At 36.7% G+C, this 21420-nt stretch overlaps 1 protein-coding gene across 4 annotated transcripts in view; it reads left to right on the top strand.

The window, feature by feature from the left end:
- MBOAT2 (membrane bound glycerophospholipid O-acyltransferase 2) overlaps positions 1-21420 on the top strand; it is a 111638-nt gene that overhangs the window by 64378 nt on the left and 25840 nt on the right. For all 4 annotated transcript variants that reach the window (XR_012653314.1, XM_075049178.1, XM_075049180.1 and 1 more), the window contains 4 exons: positions 6043-6138; positions 9888-9943; positions 17387-17441; positions 18269-18452. Coding sequence is in view for 3 of the 4 variants with exons in the window: in XM_075049178.1 (XP_074905279.1) it covers positions 6043-6138; positions 9888-9943; positions 17387-17441; positions 18269-18452 (391 nt within the window). In the remaining variant the exon portion in view is untranslated. The remainder of the gene's footprint in view (positions 1-6042; positions 6139-9887; positions 9944-17386; positions 17442-18268; positions 18453-21420) is intronic.

Below are 21420 nucleotides of genomic sequence, written 5' to 3' on the forward strand. Positions count from 1 at the left end.
GACAAGAAATAATGATATAGGGCAATGTATTTTCTTTGCTAATAAGAGATTCTTTTGCCTTTTTTTTTAAGAGAATTAAACAGAAGTTCTCTTGATGAGCACCTTTTGTAGAGTACTACATGGAGAGACTGCTGTCCTGGTTTCAGCTGGGATAGAGTTAATTTTTCTTCCTAGTAGCTGGTATAGTGTTATGTTTTGCATATAGTATGAGAAGAATGTTGATAACACACTGATGTTTTCAGTTGTTGCCAAGTAGTGTTTAGACTAAGTCAAGGATTTTTCAGTTTCTCATGCCCAGCCAGCAAGAAGGCTGGAGGGGCACAAGAAATTGGGACGGGACACAGCCAGGGCAGCTGACCCAAAGTGGCCAACAGGGTATTCCATACCATGTGACGTCATGCCCAGTATATAAACTGGGGGGAGTTGGACTGGGAGGATCGCTGCTTGGGAGTTAACTGGGCATCGGTTGGCAAGTGGTGAGCAATTGCATTGTGTGTTACTTGTTTTGTATATTCCAATCCTTTTATTATTATTATTGTCATTTTAGTATTGTTGTTATTATCATTATTAGTTTCTTCCTTTCCATTCTATTAAACTGTTCTTATCTCAGCCCATGAGTTTTACCTTTTTTTTCCTGATGCTCTCCCCCATCCCACTGGGTGGGTGAATGAGCGGCTGCGTGGTGCTTAGTTACCAGGTGGGGTTAAACCATGACAGCTGCTTACTTAGTATTTCCTGTATATTATAATATATATGTGCATAGTATGTTATAAATTATATTTTATGTATAATGTTAGAACGTACATTTTTAAAAACTCTTTGATTAGTTTACTTGATATATTTATTTTTAAAGGAATGATAGAATTTTATGGACAGACCATATTAAATACTATTTTTAGTGCTCTGGGAAGGTGAAAATAGTAAGGAATTAAAATGCAGTATGGCAGACTTGTAAAAGAAAAGTCCTCCTGTATAGTAGGTTATCCAGTATTGCTTGCTTAATATCTTCTTTTTTTTTAAAGTTGAAATCAGAAGTTAGACTTATCAAACAATCTGTTTTGCTTTCTGCTATTTCCATTACTGCAGTGTCTCCCAGACATGTCTGACTTTGTTGCATTTGTTGATAAAGTAAGGTCATTTAGACAAACATCCTGTGAATTAGTCTCAAACATATTCTAAGTGAATGTCTCTGTGTCTTTTTATTATATATGGTAAAAAATTCATTACAGGTCAGTTTGTCTTAAAGTTAATTGTAATAATAACAATATTGTGGCTTGCTTCTAGTTGTTTGTGTCCAGTGTGAATTACTTCTGTCATTCTGCTCACAAGAACATTATTCACCGAGTAGCAGGTATAGAGTAACATTGACTTTTAAGACCAATTGCTTTTCTACTGGAGGAGAAAATTTAGCCTTGGGTAAAACTGTTGCATTCATGTACAGCCTGTAATTAATTGTTGTAGGTAGATAAAACTTCCTGTGATTGGGCTCTGCAAAACCTTACTCAGTTTTCTGATCCAAGGGGTGTTTTCTGGTGAATGAGTCTTTGAAGAGGGTAGGAAACATGCAGAAAGAATACTTTAGAAAGTTTTCAAAGCATTTTCAAATAAGTTTTGAATTTTTTAAAGTAAAGCTGGATTTGTACGAGAGTTAAAGTGATCAGCAAGTTGTACCACAAACCCGCAGGAGAAACAACAGGAATGACGCAAGCTGTTGTAAACCTTTTAAATCTCCTTTAGGGAGAACGTGTTGCTGTACTTTACCTGGTTAAATGACATTTTTCATCAACAAGGAATGTGATGTGGCATGGCAAATACGGAGAGATGAACTTGGAAGGTGAAAAGCATTGTATGGGTTGCAAGTTCCTGTGTTTTCCTCATCAGTTAAAAATTTGAAGTCTTCCAAGCTGTGTGTAACTTGGAGCTGGTGGCTGACATAGTTGGAAGGTAGTTAAAATTCATAGTTGTGTTTGGTGATTGCAACATGGCAGCAAGTTTCACTGCTCTGTGGGAAGACAGCTTTTGTTTTAGATTGTAAAATGGAATCTGGAATCTCAGCAAGAAGTTTAAGGTTTGGGTTTTTGTTGCCTTTTTTTTTTCTCTTTCTTCCATTTCTGTACTATAACTTAAGTGTGGATATTAACTGAATGTTGTGAGAAATCCCACCATATTGGTCATGATGGCTAACATCTATTTTGAAGGATATCTGGAAGTACTTCGGTGGCTAACATTTTGGTCAGCAGATACCAAAACCAGGCAAATGCTGTATAAAAGTGAAGGAAAGAAAGGATGCGCTCATTTTGTTGCTGTGCTTTCTAACTGGACTTTTCATAGTAAAGTTAGGTTTTGGTTTGGAAGAGGGTATTGGGAAGGATGGCAGATGCTAGATCTGATAGATGTTTTTGGCTTTCCTCAAGGCAGGGTGCCAGCTCGGCTCCTGCTCAAGTGTCATAACAAATGATGTTTTCTCCTTTGAAGTTGTTGGGAAAAGCTCTCTCCGTGCCTACCTTGCTTTCTTTACTGCAAGAGTGTGTTGCTGGCTCATGTTCAACTTGGTCCACCAGGGCCCTCGGGTCCTTTTCTGCCAAGCTGCTTTCCAGCTGGGAGACTACCAGCATATATTGGTGCCTGGGGTTGTTTTTCCCTAGGTGCAGGACTTTGCACTTCCACTTGTTGACCATCATGAGGTTCCTGTCAATCCATTTCTTTAACCTGTCAAGGTCCCTCTGGATGGTAGCAAAACCTTCTGGTGTATTAGCCGCTCCTCCCAGTTTGGTGTCATCAGCAAGGTTGATGAGAGTACACTCTGCCCCATCATCCAGATCATTAATGAAGATGTTAAAGAGGATTGGACCCAGTAGTGACCCCTGGGGTACACAGTTAGTTACTAGCCTCCAAATCAACTTTGTGCCACTTATCACCACCTTCTGGACCTGGCTGTTCAGCCTATTTTCAATCCACTTGACTGCTCATCCAGCCCACACGTCATCAGCTTGTCTATGAGGATGTCAAGTGTCAAAAGCTTTTATGAAGTCCAGGTAGACAATATCCACTGCTCTCCCCTCATCTACCAGGCCAGTCATTTCATCATAGAAACTTAACTTGTAGAAGGTGGAAGGTGTTTAAGCCACAGGAACCTGCAAGTGAAGAAGTAACCTTTAAACTGCCCTACACATTTCACTGTTCCATAATTGGGTAGCATTGCTGCCTTAGTCTGTTCTTTAAGTGCGGGACACTACAATGTGGTTTCAACTACTTGCATTAGCTACAAATACAATCTTTCACCTTTTGTGGAACACCTGTGCTTAGATTTGTGGAAGTACAGAGCACTTGTGCTCATGTGTGTGACTGAAACGTACTGGTGATGTCCTTTCTGTCAACTTTAAAAAAGATAAGTTAGCCCAAGAACTGACCTTGCATCTCTCCAGTTTGGTATTCGGACCCATGTAATCTCTTTATTTTGCAATTTCCTCAGAGAGAGAGAGAGAGAGAGAGAGAGAGAGAACTGGGTAACATTGAGTATCACTAAAATTCATCTTAGAGAGAAATGCAATTTTTATGAAACACTCGAATGCATGGAGAATAATTGAGGAAATGCTTATGGGGAAATCTCAAGTGCAGCATGTGGAAGGTAGCAATGAGTAAAATCTCTGGATGTGTCTTGAACTTGAATGCAAAAACCTTTAAAAGGTATCAAGAATAATGACCTGTTTCTTCAGTGAGACAGGAGTTTGCAGTTGCATATTCACATAATGCTGCAGGGCTGTATCATAATGACTATATAGAAGAGAACCTAAGGTTTCCTGACCTCTTGGTGCTTTTCTTCTTTCAGGATATTTATTAGTTTTTCTTCAGTTGTACTTATCAGCATAGGTTTTCTGCTTGCAAAAGGAAGTCTTCATAATGCCTTGTTTAAAAACAGTGTAAATGTTTTACAATATAAACTGTATGAGGTGGAAACTGGTGTCTGTTTTCTTCCATCTGAGGGTGTGTACCTAGTCCACTAATGTATTAAGTGTGTTTTTTGTCCTAACAATATATGTATTGCTGCTATGGGTAGCATTTTAAGTTATGAAAGCTGTAGTTAGTGTTACTTTTGTAATTCTGTTTATTCTAGACCTATGGCAATATACTGTTGAATAGACTGTCGTTAAAAAATACATGATCTTACCAGTGGGGATAAAATGAAATTTTCTTAAAGAAAACTACAGTATTTTAGCTTTTCGTGGCTTTTTAGTACTGTATCTATGTGTTTTTAATCTGGGATTGTTTAGTATGTAAATCAAGAGGCTGGTAAAGCTGAAAATAATACGGAATTTTTAGTGAATGGAAGAACTGGAACTGATTTCAGTGTGGGCAAACTAAATCCAGATACTTCTCATTCGTGTGAAACCTGGGTGATTTAGGGGGGGTAGTTTTTCTTAAAATATCTCAGGAAAATTTTAATTCTAAACTTTTTTTAAAAGAATTCAACATTATATCATACTCCTGATATCTGCAGTCCACTACATACTACTTCATTGTGTTACATTGTTTTTCTTCCTGAAATAATTTGGTATAATTATGAGCCAATTATTGTGTAATTTTGTCGCATTCTTATCATAAACACTCTTGTACCAATTAGCCACCCAATATAATATTGTTTCTAGATTGTTAATATTCATGAAAACAGAAAATAAACTATTGCTAAAACAGGCGCCCTAAACCTTTTTTTTTTTTATAAAAAGTAACAAGTGTGTCCTTTAAAAAAGGAACAAGCTGCTGATTTATAAGGTAATCTATTTTGAAAGTTGGATGTTTTAAAATATTAAATGGTTTATATCTAGCACAATTCTTAAAGGTTAAACTGCAAGTGTTCTGTGTGGCAACTTTCAGGTTGAAGAATAATTTCTAAGACTTTAGAATTTATTATATTAGCACTTTTTTTGCAAAAATATTTATTTGGAAAAGAAAGGAAAAGCATGTTCTAAGGTTTTCCTGTAGTGTCCCTCACTATTTCACCTAAATCCAGTCCTAGTCATAATTTTCTATTTGGTGTATGAATATTTTCATTCTAACTGGATTTTGAATGTCTAATATGGTCTGCTGTAAGGGTTGCACGTTAGTCTTGTGAACATGAAACAAGTGCTTGTTTTCATTACCATTGAATGTTTCCTAAGTTATGTGGAAATGTTCAAGACTGTCAAGTTTGTATGTAAAGTCCTAAATGATTAATTAAGTTCCTGCTGGCATTCACCCTCCTTTTTGACTGCAAAGAATATCTGGCAGATTCTGCGGGGTTTATTGGCAAATCAGTTCTCACTAGTGTACTGTTGTACATCTTAAAAAGGGGCTGAGGGGGGGATCCCAACCCTGACCTGAAAAAATGATATGTGAAGTTAAATTTATAGTATTTATATAAGGGTGGTTCTTATCTGTGTTTTTCTTACACTTGCTAAGGATCAGCTTTAACAGGAGGCATAAAGGCATCCTGTTCCTTTTTTACTCAGATATGTTTTAATATGTATATTTGAAAATTAATTGCCTTTTCCAGGTCCTTTTGAAAACAGCAGCAGTGGGGTTTGTGGTGCTGAATTTTAAATGTATAGAAATACATTCAATGGAAATGATGTTGATGTATAATGCAAAATTTCTATACTCCTATAGACAAAAATTAACTTTGAACTAAAAAAAAACCCAGAAAACCTTAAGAGTTTCATTTTCTTTTTATAGGACTTCCAGTTTTTACAGTGGTGCTTGCAATTATAAATCCTATGCTTTATTTATGTGAATAAATATTTTGGCTAATGACAATAGAATTTCTAAGTTAGTACTGCACACTTTAAAAACAAAACAAAAAAACCCAACCAAAACCAAAGTCTATGTGCTTGCATAGAATGTGTATTACCAAAAACCCCAGTCAGAATGGAGGTGTCATTGCACGCTCCAATTATGTAATATTTGCTAGAAATAATTGGAGACTAAACTCTACTTAAGAGGTAGTTTATCAGTGGAGAAATGTTTATGGTTTTTAATTGAAAAGCTTTTTTTCTATTTTCCTTCCAGGTATTGCTTTGTTTTTGCTTTGGGATACCTCACTGTGTGCCAAATTACTAGAGTCTATATCTTTGATTATGGACAATATTCTGCTGATTTTTCTGGGTAAGGAGAAAAATAATCTTTCCACCTTGTCTTCCTAAGTGATACTGTATCTGTTATTGGTTTTTTTTTTCCCCAAGTGTGTCAAACTTTGAAACTTTGGGAGAAAGCTGCGCATGTGCATGCATATTGGCACACATACAAATACATATGTACCTATGCTTTAATAATGCAAACTGAGAATTTTGGGAACAGTTGTGTCTGTTAGAACCATGAATGTGTTATCTGCTGCCTCCTGCTCCTGTCTTGAAGGGCTTGAAGGTTTTGGTGGCTGTGGGATTTTTTTTTTTCTTTTGCTTTTTCCCCTGAAATCTTTGTTACCACCTATGACAACATGATGAAACTTGAATTTTATCTGATGTACTTGCATGCCTGGCACAGTCTGATACAACTTTGTCAGGAAAATCTGAATGTTTTATGGAATTTAGCTTTTAGCTTCTTTCTTTTTTTGGTTTTACGTTAGATGTTCCAGAAGGAAAAAGCTAAGGATAGAGGTGCCTGTATGGTGGAGTAGTCACACAACCCTTGGAAATAGAAAGTTTTGTCTATGTGTGTTCTTATTTTATATAATTAACTTAAACCTGTATTTGACTTGAGCTGTATAGGAGCAAACCAGAATTAAATAGGCAAAGTAAAAATAAACCATATTGGTGATTCTTTGTACTGCAGCGAAGCACAACATTTCTGACAAATAAGTTTGCTGCTCTGATGGCACTTTTGTTGATTTAAAGGAGAGTATGTATTTTGGAAAAAAGAGATGGGGAGTGTTTGCTGGTCTGCTCAAAAAAAATGCATTAAATACTTTTCAGCAATACTATGAATGGCAGTGGTCTTTGTAGTTTAGTATTACCTGTCTCTTGTAGTAGAGTTGTGCGTGTTAGCCTTGTTGCTTTGCAGTCTTTGTTGGTAACAGGCGTGTAGTCCAGAACCTTAACTTGCAGGCTGAAGCCGAAAGCTTTTATGTTGAAGTTCATCTTGCTGTCATTTTTAGTTGGGTCTTACCTTCTGAAACATCTTTCTACATTTACACCTGCATCCAAGTGTCTGCCTTCAAGCCAGATATCCAAGTTCAATTGGTAGTCAGTGGAGATCTGATTGATGTACACAGTAGAGCCTGGAGGGCATTTCAGCTGACCCACTGCTAAGTATCTACCTTAGCATGAACTGGGTCACTTGCTAGATGCCTCTGACTCTATTGACTAGATCTCCACTGGCTATAATAAGAGCTTGCAACCCAGACATATGCATAAAGACACTTTAAAACTAGGTTTACTGATGTTAAATTAAATTTCACCATTACAAGTGGAACTGTAATCCAAATGCTGTCCCTTTCCAGTTCACTGTAGGGCCAAGGTGTACAACCTTGGCAGCAATCAAAGCTCTGAGCTGACTCTGGAAACAGTATAATTGCACTTGTTTATTGCTGCTCTCAAAACTAGTAGCAGAGCTTGAGGACATCATTGCTCAAATGCAACTGCACTGCTTTCAGATTGCAGCTGTCTTTGTGGCTATGTTGGTTTGGCGTTAGCTCAGAGATTTCTGCTAGGTCTAAACATGTCCGAAGATTTATGAGATCTGTGCTCTGGATAGAACTGTTCTGAAGCATAGATCCAACTCTCTGTGTTTGAGCTGCCTGATTTAAACCACACTTTCATGCACCAGTTTGGGAGCTTGATGTATGCATATCACATTAAATCTGTGGCATATATTGTATCGGCTCCCTTGAGGCCTGAGACAAAGGTTATTTCCAAAACAGGAGGAGAAGGAAAATGAACCAAAGGGTGCTATTTTCTGTCAATTTTGCCTGGTTCCAGGGGAAGAGAGTAAGTTCAAGAAAATAACAAAAGTTGCTTAATCAGCTGTTGAACCCCAGCACCAGCAAGTTTTTCCAAAGATATTGGCATGGATTCATATAGTGATTAGCCCCAAGAGAGCTTTGAGTGTCTGTTTACCTAGGTATTTCTCCTAGCATGCCATGCTCATCTGAGGTGTCCAAGCTCAGGGAATCTGCAAAAAGTTTGAAGGAAGGTATCAAAGCACTGACAGTGGAGAAAGCTGAGGACACCTCATGCTGGAGGTGCAATTGCTTGTGCAGAGCTGTGTGGTCTTGGCTTCAGCAGTAACAGATCCCAGCTGCCAGTGAGATTTCTACCACCTCCTTTGCCTTTCTGCCAGCACCTAAAAGGGATCGTTAAAATCCTGGTTCACAGCCTCACTGTTCCAAGAAGGACTCTTGCTCTTTTAGTCTCTAGATTGTTGTTCCTCAGCCAAATCCCTGATGATACTGGAACAGCCATTTGAGAAGGAAAAAAATACCAGGATCTGCTATAATAAAAATGACAGATGTATCAGCTAGAATTAATGTAAAGTCTGACCGAGCACCTCCTGGGCTCCATCCTCCTACCAGGCAGGATCCATGCGGTCACATGTCCAGTTACAGAAGGAAAACCCATTATGTTCAGAATCAATTGGGGGATTTCTGCCAGCACCGGACAGGTCTACAGCTTAAATGCTAGAAAGAGATATGAGGGATTTCCTAGGCTGTCTGTTCTTGTTTAGTTTTCTTCCTTGCTGACTCTTGCCTGTCACTCTAGTCTTGATATCAGGATTTTGGGGCACTGATAATATGGTAGAAAAAACTTTTTCCCTGATTGCATTTTGAGGACTGGAAATATTGTGTGCTTTGCAATAGCCATAACATAAAAAAAAAAAAAAATTTGACAGACTGAGCTATCTAGCAAAATACTGGCATAGTCCTGTCAATGAAGGAGGACTTGATGGCTCTTCAATTTGTTTTTCTGTGCCAACTTAAATATGTTATAAAAAGACTTGAAGGAAATGATGTGCCCATCCTACAGTATAATTATTTTGTTGTGGGTAAATTTTTTTGATCTCCAGCTCAGATACTACTGGGTAAATACAGTCCCTGTTAACTTTGAAATCAGATCTCAAAAATACAAATTTCTGAATTCTGGTAGACTACTTAATGCTTTCCCCCATCCCCTCCCTCCCTCCCTCCACTTAGGAGGTTAGCAATGCTGGGATTTACATCAGTCAAAAACTCTTAGATACTACAAAGATGGTATAATTTCTCAGTATAAAGCTGTCTCACTTAGCTAGGGAAGAATATCTCTTGAACAGTTTAAGATCTGCCCAAGTGTACCAAATTCAAAACAAACTAAACTCTGTTGGAGCCAGCATAATTATGCTGGGTTTTTGTTTTGCCAGATATGTTTACTTGAAGCAAATAATAATACTAGATGGAAAAATTAAGCATAGGATCAGGTGTTAGTAGAAACAGTGGAAGGTGGTCTGCAATCTAAATGATTTATAGTATTGTTCAACTTTGGTATATTTTTATTGTCCTTTGCTTACTGCTGCTGTAACTTAAAATGCGTATAATTGCTCTTACTGCCCTTTTTTCTGTACTCTTCCCACTGTAAAAAAAAACCCCAAAACTATGTTAGTGGAAAATAAATGTGAAACACTTTGGCTGTGTTTGTGGAACCTGATGCAGCAATGAAAGGCATGGGTTATCAAATACTATATCTAAGGATTAAATTATTTTCATTACGTTGAAAACTCTGTAATGGTTTGAGCTCCAAAAACTAATCACTTTGTCCTTGCATTGAAAATCTTCCAGTTGAGAGTAATTAACCTGGACTATTAGTGTAAACTTTCCGTGATATTTACATGTGAAAGAAAATCCTGAACTTCTTTCTAAAGTATTCTTTCTTCCTTTTTTGTAACAGTCCAATGATGATAATTACACAGAAGATCACTAGTTTGGCATTTGAGATTCATGATGGTAAGATTTCTCTAAACTGTGTTTAATTTTCCATACAAAATTAAATTTAAAGAAAGTCATGAGTCAATGCGTTACTTTAGTCCAGTTTGTCTTTTAGGACAAAATATATTTTTGTGTCTCAGTTGATTCTTATGATGCTTACTAATGGAAGTATCAAGAAATGTTACTCAGACACTACAAAAGCTCTGAAAATGCTTACATTGTGCAGAAGATGCTACTTATCAGAAGACCAATGACACTTCTGGGGCTAGTGATCAAAGACAACTGATGTTTTTTTGGACTGGGGTATTGATCTTGAGAGTTAACTAAATAATTTCCAGAGATCACTGTTGCTGGCAGATTGGTAGAAAAAGTACATGTAATTTCAGTTGTTGAGCACCTCTTGTTTTAAAATGCTGACTGTTAATCTCCCCCTAATTTGTGCCATGTATATTGATTTTTATAAAACCTTGTCTATGTTTCATTTTGTTTATTATCGCAATTATACTCACTGGTAACATATCAGTGTGAGCAGGGAGATTGTCTAATTATGTTTCTGTCTTTTCTCCTGTCAGATTTATCCATCAGATAACTGGGCCCTAGTTGCGACAAAAATGAATACTAATGTCAGCTTTTGCGGGTAGGGTGTCTAGATTTTTAGTTACTTTTAAATTCAAAGGAGTAATTTTCATTTTAAAGTTTGAAAATATCATCTGATAAACATAGCCAATTAGCTTGAATCACTTGGAGCTACAGCTGTCAGTTGAAGATTTGGGAGTGTAGCCACAGACACCTGGATCAAGCCACCTGTTTTTCTGATATTTCTTTAGTAACATTATGTATGGAGTTTAATAATGTTTTTCTCATATGTGTCCTAGCTTTAGTGCTGTTGGTGTTTCATTTTTTTTCCATTCTCATTAAGTTATACTGTCTAGAGAATCCTGTAGGCAACAACATTCATGGATATGAAAAGGCAGGAAAACACCTTTTTGTAAGAATTCTTGTATGAATGAAAATAAATAATGCTGGGCATATCTAGTTGGTCAAAGGAGTTGATGTCTAACTTCCAGAGAAAATATATTCAGAAGTATTAGTCTTGCAAGCTATAATCAGAGTAGAGAGTACACAAGTTAGAGGAAACAGCTTATTATAAGGAAGTAATAATTCTAGTATCAAAGATAAATGCTTCCTCTTACTATTATTTTGCTAGGGCAAAGAGCTTTTTTCGATTTGCTGACTTCATGCACAAATAGTGGAGTTGTGCTATGGGACAAGCATGTGAGTGTTCCTTGTAATCTTGAAACAAATGTTTCATTTAGCTCTATTTTTAAGTTTCATCACAAAGTAAACTAGATTTTTTTTTCCTACTTTAATTCAGATAATTTGTATTTTCCTCATAAGCCCATCTTATTTTCTGTCTGAATTCCTTGTAGATATCACTGAATTATGAGTATCAATCTTGCAGTTTTGTTCCTTGTTGACTTCATATCAGAGATCCTCTAGAGTCTTTGTCGGCGTGTGGGGTGTAGCTGGTAATATATTGGAAAACTTTTTTTTCTGGTTGCATTTGCAGTTTAGCAGAGTCCTTGACTTGAGTTGGATGATCACCATTGCTGGGAGCACAGTGTGAGCAAGACTTTCAAAAGTTGATGTGACCATTGTGAATCCAGGAGCAACTGCTAGCTTGGTGTCAGGAGATGCTAAGAAAAGATATACAGGGGAAACTGAGATTGTATTAAAGCAATTATTTTTAACCATAGACAATTTAAAAGGGGTCCGTCATGAGAAATTAATGAAAACAAGCCTGCTGTCAATCGGCTTTTGTTCACTGTACAAAGGTCCATGCTTCCACTGAAAATACTTTAAGAGGTAGACTGACGGAGGAGGAGATAATGTTGAAAATCAGTTTACAAAGTAATTAATGGCACTCTGAGCCTCTAGTCACAACAGCTTGGCTATATTAATCATCAATTACTTTATTCCCCCCCTCATTTTTTACCAGTATGTCCAAAGAAACATAATGAAAATAAACAGCTGAAAGAAATGCCTTGGTGTGTTGGAAGATGTAATCATGAACGCTGCTCACTCATGCTGCATGTTAAAGAGTCTGTCTAGCTAAGTGGATATGCTTGATTTTAAGTTGAACACTAGTATGGAATTCCATAAAAAAATAACAGCTACTCCTATAACTGTTACAATCCTGTGCCACTTATTGTGGGCTTTTTTTAAGTAGGAAAATTGTATGCAAGTTGCATAGGATTAATTTAAGCTTGCTATATAATACTGACTTTTCAGAAGGTTGCATCAATCACAGATTTACACCTGAGTAAATTTGGAATAAGCTTTTGGTGTACTCTGATTTAAGTTTTGAATTTAAGCCCTTGATAATTCTTGCCTTGTTACAGTTTTTTGTTACTCAAATGAGCACTGCCAAAAACAAGTAGTCAGTGTGTTAAGATTTGCTTCGTATTTCCTGCTGATTATCTTTGGCATCACATATCTATATGCTAAAGGCAGAAAAGTTTTTACATGATTTGGAGACTGCTTGTGTCCATATTTATTTTTGTGTCCATATTTATTATACGGCAAGATTTAGATTTATTTATTCAACACTTTAGGCTAGAGATAGACTTAAGGGAGAAAAGCAGGTTTTTGTACTTCAGATCCTATATTCCGGAGTACCTTTTCTTCATCAAATTTAAAACTAGGATATTTTGGAAAAGGAAAGGTGCATTGCAGTTATTCTAGAAGCAGGGGGCTTGTCTACAGGTACAGTTTAGAAGGGCTATTAAATGGAGGATTGTACTTGCATGAGAAATTTCTAGCCAAGAGATGGTGGCAAGTAGAGAAGCTTTTGCAGTTATAGTTGTAAGGTACTAAAAGTAAAGTGGGAGAGAGGAAGAGGGATGCTGTCACTGCTTAACTCTGTACCTTGTGATGAGTTCATTCAGTGTTCTCTCTTTTGCACATAACCCACTCATCCCCACAGAGCCTCACTCATTTTATTGCAATTCTGTATGAGATCAGGGATCTTTACAGGAAAGACCCATATCCAAATCTAACCTCACTAATCTGTGTGCACTTTGGCAGCTTGTTTTTAATTCTAGTGCTTAATGAATCTTAAACAAAAAGTCTCCTCAAATGTTTATATTCATAACCTATTAAAGTTCTGGAGCTCACAGTATATTTTCAACTCTTCAAGAGATTCAGCCAGCAAAACTAGGGAACGTTAGACTTGATGTTTGATATTTAAAAGGGAAAAAAAAATCCTCACAGCTTCTTCCAACCTTGTTCTTATTTCTTTCTCTAATTTAAACTAAATAATACATAAAACTTTAAAGAAAAAAAAAGTAATTGTTTAAATGCAATACTCATCTACTAAACATGAAATCTAATTCTTCCAAATTATTTTTTCATACTACTGTGTTGTACTTGTCCATAAAAATATGTGGCAAGAAACGGTATAGGTAAGAAATGAGAACCATAACACTCTTGTTCTGTCAGATGCTTCTTGGTTCCCAGGGGCTTCTCTCACATGCTTTCTGACCACAAAAAAATAAACTCTTTGTTCCTGTGTGTGCCCTTCTACCATCCCTTATGCCGTGGGTTTCAGCTCTGTAGTTGGTAGTTTTTAAATGTGCTTTTCCTGGAATGCTGCTTTTTTTTTTTTCTCTAATTATTATTTCCTTCTATATATCTGGCACTCTCCATTTTTTAAAGCAATAGAGTAGACGTTGATGCTGATCTGGTAAGGCACTGCATTTACTGTGACAACTAAAAAGAGATAGAGTACAGTGAATATGCCATTTGAAGGGGTTTAGTTTAGTTTAGTTTTTTAAATTAGAAAGTAAATTTCTTATTGGTTTGCAGCTAATAAGCAATCCCATCCGAACTGCAGTACCTGCTATTATGTTAGTGGTAATGTTTTGTTAGCTGTTCCTCACCAATGTAATAGTGTGAGAAGTACTGAAGAATGTTTCTTGATTTAGTTGATATAAACATTTCTTCTGTATTTTCAGTTAACTAGATTCTTTGCCTTTTACTTTTCTCAAAGGCTGATAATTCCCATATTCAGCAGAAAGACACTACATCTTTCTAAAGGCTTGCAGACAACTTTAGTATTGGTCTGCTCTGCCCTGAAGCACGGAAATGTGGATGTACTGATGCATTGAACAGCTTATGTATTTCTGTACATTAGATGTGATATTTCATATTTATTTTAAATAAATACCTACAAAACCAGAACAGAATTACCAGGCTGAATTGCTGATTGTCACAATGTGACCCCATGGTAAAAGGGATTATACTGTGTTTTGGCCAACTTACTTTTGTGATTAAGTGATAATTTTTTTTGTTGTAGTGAGAGGTGGTTGGTTAAGAATGTTGTTATGTTTATGAAAATAGTCTTGTAACTATCAATGTGCTTTTCTGATTTCAAATAGGTCTTTGATTATTATTATGTCTTTTAAAAAGTGTATTTGGATGGTTGCTGTTGCAAAAGTAAGCAAGAGAAAATTGAACAGGTCTTGAGACAGAGAAATGTGCCTTTATATATGTAGAACTAAATATTCTTAAGGATTTTTGATAGGTCATCATGACCCAGTTCCATTTTAAAATGCTGGTATTACATCAAAAAAGTTGCAGCTGTTTAACCAAGAATATTGTTTTCTAATTCATCTGTTAATTATGCCAGTGAAACTTCCATGATGTGGTGGTGGGGGTGTGGTGTTTTGGGGGTTTGGTTGGGGTTTTTTTGGTAACTTGATGCTTTCTTCTTATGTCTACCAGTTTCTTTTAATGCTCTCTCTTCAATTGTCTCTTGATCTATATTTATATATTTTACTTATTTTTAAAGTGCTCCCTCTTGTGTTAGTGACAGCATGGTCATTATTGTTTCAGTATCAGTTACCAAATCACTTTCATTGCAGTACAAGTTATTAGTGTTTAAAGGAATTATATTGTATTTTTCTCCCCCTAAGTCTTCAAGTGTTGTTCTGGGCTACGTTTGCTTGCATGACTCTCTGGGTATCAAGACTTCCAATTTTTCTTGCTTTTTGTAGTTTCTTTGCCATTTTTCTCAGCTGGCATCTGTGTCTGTTTTTGTTGCTGCCAATGTGCTGGTAACAACTAAAATTGTTATTGTCTGTCTGTCTTCTTCAGGTCTTGAAATATTTTAATAACAGCATGCATTTGGGCACAGCTGGTGATCCATTGCAGAACCTCAAATTAAAATTTACTCTAATTACAACAGAGCCTGTGATATGATCTCCATGTTTAAGTATTATTAATGTAATGTGTCTAAGCATTATTAATGAGTTAACGATTAGCCAGGTTTCATGCAAATACAAAGGTGGATATATTCAAGCAGATTAACTACAAAGCTGGGGTGGTGCTGTGATATGATTGTAAACATTGTGTTGTCATAGTGAGAGCATGGTATTAGTGATAATATGCCTTAATAAAGCCTATATGGTGGGATATTAGTGTGTGCCTAAAGATGTTGATTTTGTTACCATTAGGATGTGGTCTCCTGAGGAGGAATGAAAAGATGCAACTTCCTCATGATGTAGGCCACTGGGGCTAAATTTTACTACTTTATGATTTACAAAATTCTTTTACCAAGGAAGGAATGTAGGAATATTTCTTACTTTACAAATGAGAAAACTGATTTATAGTTGCTGAGTGACCAAATGATCTTCTATAGAATTACCTATTTTCATAAAGCACGTTGGGATTTCATATCTATTTTCATATGTACCTCTACTCTTTCATCAAACTTGGTTAGAAATTGGCTGTTGGGTTTAGGCATTCCTAGGGAGGAAGATAATTGAAGTGGGATTCCATAAACTTCATTTCCTTTAGGAAGCTATCCTCATAAAAATAAATTTTTTAGTGCTTGCGATGGCAAAGAAAACTTGCAAATGTGAATAGCAGGGAATGAATGCATGTGCTAATGTCTGAACCAGTGGAGAGGCTGCAGAAGGAGCTGAAGTAGTCATTTTGGCAAGCACTGCTGGCTGGTATAAACCAGGGCTGTCTGAAGGAAGGAGTTCTGCTTCTTCTGTGCCCCTGAATTAGTGTATTTTATAATAATTTAAAGTGGTGAAGGTCATATTTTTTACTTGCCTTGTTTACGGGATGTTGTGGTTTAACCCCAGCCGGCAACTAAGTGCCACGCAGCCACTCACTTACCTCCCTCACAGTGGGATGGGGGAGAGAATCAGAAGGGTAAAAGTGAGAAAACTCATGGGTTGAGATAAAGACAGTTTAACAGGTAAAGCAAAAGCTGCACATGCAAGCAAAGCAAAACGAGGAATTCATTCACTGCTTCCCATGGGCAGGCAGGTGTTCAGCCATCTCCAGGAAAGCAGGGCTCCATTGCAATGGTTACTTGGGAAGACAAACGCCATCACTCCAAATGTCCCCCCTTCGTTCTTCCCCCAGCTTTATATACTGAGCATGACGTCATACGGTGTGGGATATCCCTTGGGTCAGTCGGGGTCAGCTGTCCCGGCTGTGTCCCCTCCCAACTCCTTGTGGCCCCCCAGCCTGCTCGCTGGTGGGGTGGGGGGATAAACAGAAAAGGCCTTGGCTCTGTGTGAGCACTGCTCAGCAATAACTAAAACATCTCGGCATTGTCAACACTGTTCTCAGCACAAATCCAAAACATAGCCCCATACTAGCTACTGTGAAGAAAATTAACTGTATTCCAGCCAAAACCAGCACATGGGAGTACAAATTTTGAAGCCCATTTTTCAGGGGTAGGCCACCAGCATTTCATAAAGCGCCATGTATGATAAGAAGGTAAATTTAGTCTTGCTGCTGAACTTAGACTTGGCTTGTCCCCTTCTCCTAGCAGGGGTTAGGGCTTCTCCTTAGTGCTCATGAAAAAGACTTGAGCACCCTTTACTGTTGTGCCTGCTTCACTGGATCTTGTTTACAATCTTTACTTGGAGCATGAAGGTGGTCTTGAAGTGTGCCTTAAGTTTTGAAGTGCTTAAATCTATCTTGGACTGTGTTCATACTGTAAAGTGCAATGACTAGTGTAATGTCCCTGGGTTGCTGCAATGTTGAAACGGGTTTGGGGCTTGTCCAATTTCCAGGACTGGGAATAAAGGGTTTTAAAACCTGCAGACTTTGAAATTTTAACCAATGTAGGGGAATTGTATTTGTCAACACTTATTACAAGCCTTCTTAATGCTTCCCTGAAATCCATGTGATTTCAGGTTTAGGCACTGTTGGATATAACTGAGGATACCACAGTTTGTAATTTTGTCAACGTTAAGAATTGTTTGATCCGACTCCAGCAAAAATGTTGTGTGACATAATACCTCTGAAATTACTTGAGGACTTAAGAAATTACATTGCAGCATGAGGCTTGTTCTACTGAGTAAAGAAACTGCTAGTTAATGTGTGGGGGTTTAGCTTTTCTTTATTTTTCCTTTTTCCTGTCATCTACCCTAGGAATGTTTCGGAAAAATGAAGATTTGACTCCATCGCAAAGGTGTTTGGCTGTAAGGTAGGCTTTCAGACATCTCAGAGTCTACTTTTGGGGGTGGGGAGAAGCTGGTGTTTTGTATGCTTTATTAATAGTCTCTGGAATTGCTACAGTTCACATTCAAGACAGTGTACAAACTCATGTAAAATAGATCTATGCTTTTTGTATTTGTAGCCTAATTCATACATCTGTTCTACTGGAAAATGTCACTAGAAGTAGGTTTTATACTTATTTGAGAAAACCATTCTAAGTTCTATGCAATCTATACAAATTAATGCCATATCGGACAGGAGACTAGTTAACATTTAGTACACTTATAAAGTAGCTGGTGAAGGAACATGCTTGTTTAATTGTTTTTCAGTATTTAACTTACCTTTTGTACTTTCTTTATTCAGGAGACTTGAAAATAATATGTTGTCCTGGGCAAAACCAGTCTTTACTTGAGGCATTTTCCTTAATTGAAATTATTACCAGTTAGCACAAACCTTTGTTTACTGATGCAGTTATTGAGGGGAGAAAAGAAGACATAAGCAGTTGAACAAACACTTAGGGAAACACCCTTCCTTCTCCTTCCCCAGGCTCAGCTTCAGTCAAACACTTCTACTGGGCAAGGAGAGAGTCGCCAGAGTTCAGGAGATGTGTCTGAAAATGCTCAGTATGGATTGGAAAGAAATACTATTTGTATAATGTTTTAAGCCGTGATTACAAAAGACACACAAACTGGTTTTCTGCATGTAGTTTTTACCACAGTTAGAGTAAGCAATAATATGGAGTATGACTTTTCCTACTGTGGAAATTCTGTAGAACTACACATGCCATCTCACAAGTTGCTTGTCTTTGAATTACAGACGCATGCCAAGTCTACTGGAGTATTTAAGTTACAACTGTAATTTCATGGGTATCCTGGCAGGCCCGTTATGCTCTTACAAAGACTATATTACTTTCATTGAAGGCAGATCATACCAACTGCAACAGTCTGAAGCAAATGGGAAGGAAGATACAAAATATGAACAAACGGATCCTTCTCCGAATGTAAGATGTATGACTCTTGCAGTGCTGATGCTTACGTAATCATTGCATGAAAAGCTTGGTTTGCACTGATCATTTACAGGCATAACTTTTGAGCTGTATCTGGAGTTCATTCGTCAACAGTATAGTTCCCTGTGCAAAAAGTTAAATACTTATTTTTTTTAAGGCAGGTTTTCTCCATGGTTTTCAGTCTGGATCTTGTGGATAAAAGCAGATTAAATTGGAGCTTCCTAACAAGCTTATATGGTAAAAAGCTGTCTTTAAATTAAAACAGTTCATGCATGTTTTCTTCAAAGCATATACTCGGCATAAAAAAAAAAGTCCTGGTAAGGATGAAGTGCACATTTTGTCATTTGAAAGCTGATGAGACTTAAAAGTTCCAGCAAGGTTTCATGAACATTCTCAAATTCTACTGTTTTTCAATGTCTTTTTGCAGCAAGTAGAAAACATTTATATGTTGTAAATGGAAAAACACTCATAGAAGTAGTTGTGTTTTTCTTGCTTCCATTCATGTAGAGAGGTATTAAAGATGTATTTTGATCTGAAGGTGTAGTAGATGTACTACCCGTAAGACTATGGCTAGTAATCCATACAAGATATTTCTTTTTTCTCTTTGTTCTCATATTGGAAAAGAGACCAAATACATGCAGAAGAAAGTCCAGTTGATCATGCCTTACAAGAGAGATGGTATGGCCTGAATTATAATCAAAAGCTCCCAAAGCTTGTTACTTTGAAAATTTAATCCAGTTAATGCTCAGGGTACTGAATCTTATCTTTTCATTCTTTTCATATTCTCTTAAATAGGAGTGTATCAGACTTTTAAATTTGTGTGTGCCTAAGATAATTATTACCATACGTAAAAAGCAGAATTATGGAGTCAACTGGAACACTTCAGATAAACGGCTTTCGCTAATTCCAGTGCCAATTACCTGTTTTCTGCTTATCTTGTGGACCACCAACTGTTGCTGGAGCAGAGCAAGGCATTCCCACATGTGGCTACCTGTCTTGTCCTCCTATCTAGAGGTTACTATCCCCATAGCTAGGCTAACAGGGAGGCTTCCCAATCGGTTGTGTCATCTCCAACCACTTCCATCCTTCGAGTGTGGATGAGGACTCTGCATGTTCCATTCCACCTGTCTTGTGTGGTTGTAGTAACTTGCACCACAGGAATGTAAACTAGTGGCTGGAGGAGGATAACACTTTAAACTGCTCCACATGTTGACAAGGCACATAAGCTCATAGAAGTGTGCTGTGGAGCAAGTAGTTAGGAAAGGCAAAAGACACAGGAAAATTCCTTGCATAGTTTGGCACCTCATAGTCTGTAGTCTGCATGAATGTGTTGTATTGACAACGTTGCCAACACTACTTTTGTTTTTAAACATTGTTTTGGCTCAGTAAAGGCATCACATCTTATGTACTAAAAGCCTATTTCTGAAAAAAAATATTATGTAGTAAAATTATTGCAAATAAATGGAACTAACCAAGTCTGCCAGTATCATTACTTCTGGACATGCATCTACTGATTGCCTGGTAGGACTTTCTAGCTTTTTACCACATAATCTTGCTAGTAATCTGAATAAAGTCAATAGAAATAAATGTAAACCTATGATGGATTCTTCTTTCAGGTAAGCGGTTTTCCTTAAAATGAATTGCTCTTAAGATGCTTGAAACTTTTTGCAATTTATGCTGCATTAGCTTTTGACATAAAAATAAAGAGAAGCTGTCTCTGCTGTTGATACTTCGTCTCCCAACTGGTGTTAGAGAAATCTGGCTGCATTTTATAACACCAGCAAATATAGTGTGCTTTTGGAAATATATCTATGATACAGTTTTACTGCATTTGCTGCATCAGTTAAAATATTCATTGTCTTGTTCTAGGAGAATATTTAAATACCATTAACTTCATATTAATACTTTAAATTTGTTCCTTGGTTCTCATGTTGTTATTTCAAGAATAAATTGTTAGGTAACTCAAAAGTGAAATGTAATGGGGATCAGCAAATGTTAATGTAGTAAATGAAAAAAAAAATCCTTCAGCTGAGATACAGTAAGTTTCATTTCTTCTTAAATATAATTACATAACCACAGTAGTACATGTCAGCCTCCTCCTCTATACTGTGTGTTGACTGCATGATGTCAACTTGGTTTAGTATATTTGCTGTGTTCATTGCATGTTAAATGAATCAAATCAACATATTAAAAATTATTTCTTAAATCCCTCCTATTGTGCCTTTTTGCAAGCTATCAATTGTTGGTGCTCAAAGTGGTGTCAACTCTCAGAAATTAATAATCTGTCTTTGTAAGTTTCTTTTTATTATGGCTACCCTTAAAATACAAGAATCCTGTCAGCAGATATCTTTTTTTGCTTATTATGCCAACTTTTCCTATAAGTTAAAGTTCTTACTTAATTACGTATAATTTTTACCTAAGGTTCTAACCTCCCCCAAATAATATGCTTTAATATAGTTCAATATTATATCAAGCTCCTTACTGATTCTTTATCAACCAGGAGCAAGTTGATTCAAATAAAAGTTTTAAAGATTCTTTTCTACTTTTTGTATATTTTTTTTTATATATTATACATGTTTATACAGTAATATATTTATAGAATTCCTGAGCTCAGTGTTTTACCTTTATTGCTTCAATTAGAAAGCTGTTCCTGAACTCCTTTCTATGATTTAGGTGTCTAGCTTTCAACCTAACTATATTCCTATCTAATTTATGCACATTTGGTTTTGTCCTGGCACTGTCTTTTAGCTTCCCAGTGTTGACCATATTTGATATTTTTATACAGGTATGCCCAGTTTTTGTTCATCAAAACTAAATGATCCAGGCCTTTCTACCTTTTTGTTGTAAAATAAATTGTATATTCTACTTCATATGAGGTCAAAGTTATCCTGCAGCTTATGGTCTTTTAATTCCTTAACGGAACAGTTATTTTGATATGTTGAAAACTTTAAAGAGTGAATTA

Source organism: Buteo buteo, chromosome 17 (genome assembly GCF_964188355.1).
Source record: "Buteo buteo chromosome 17, bButBut1.hap1.1, whole genome shotgun sequence".
Lineage (NCBI taxonomy): Eukaryota > Metazoa > Chordata > Aves > Accipitriformes > Accipitridae > Buteo > Buteo buteo.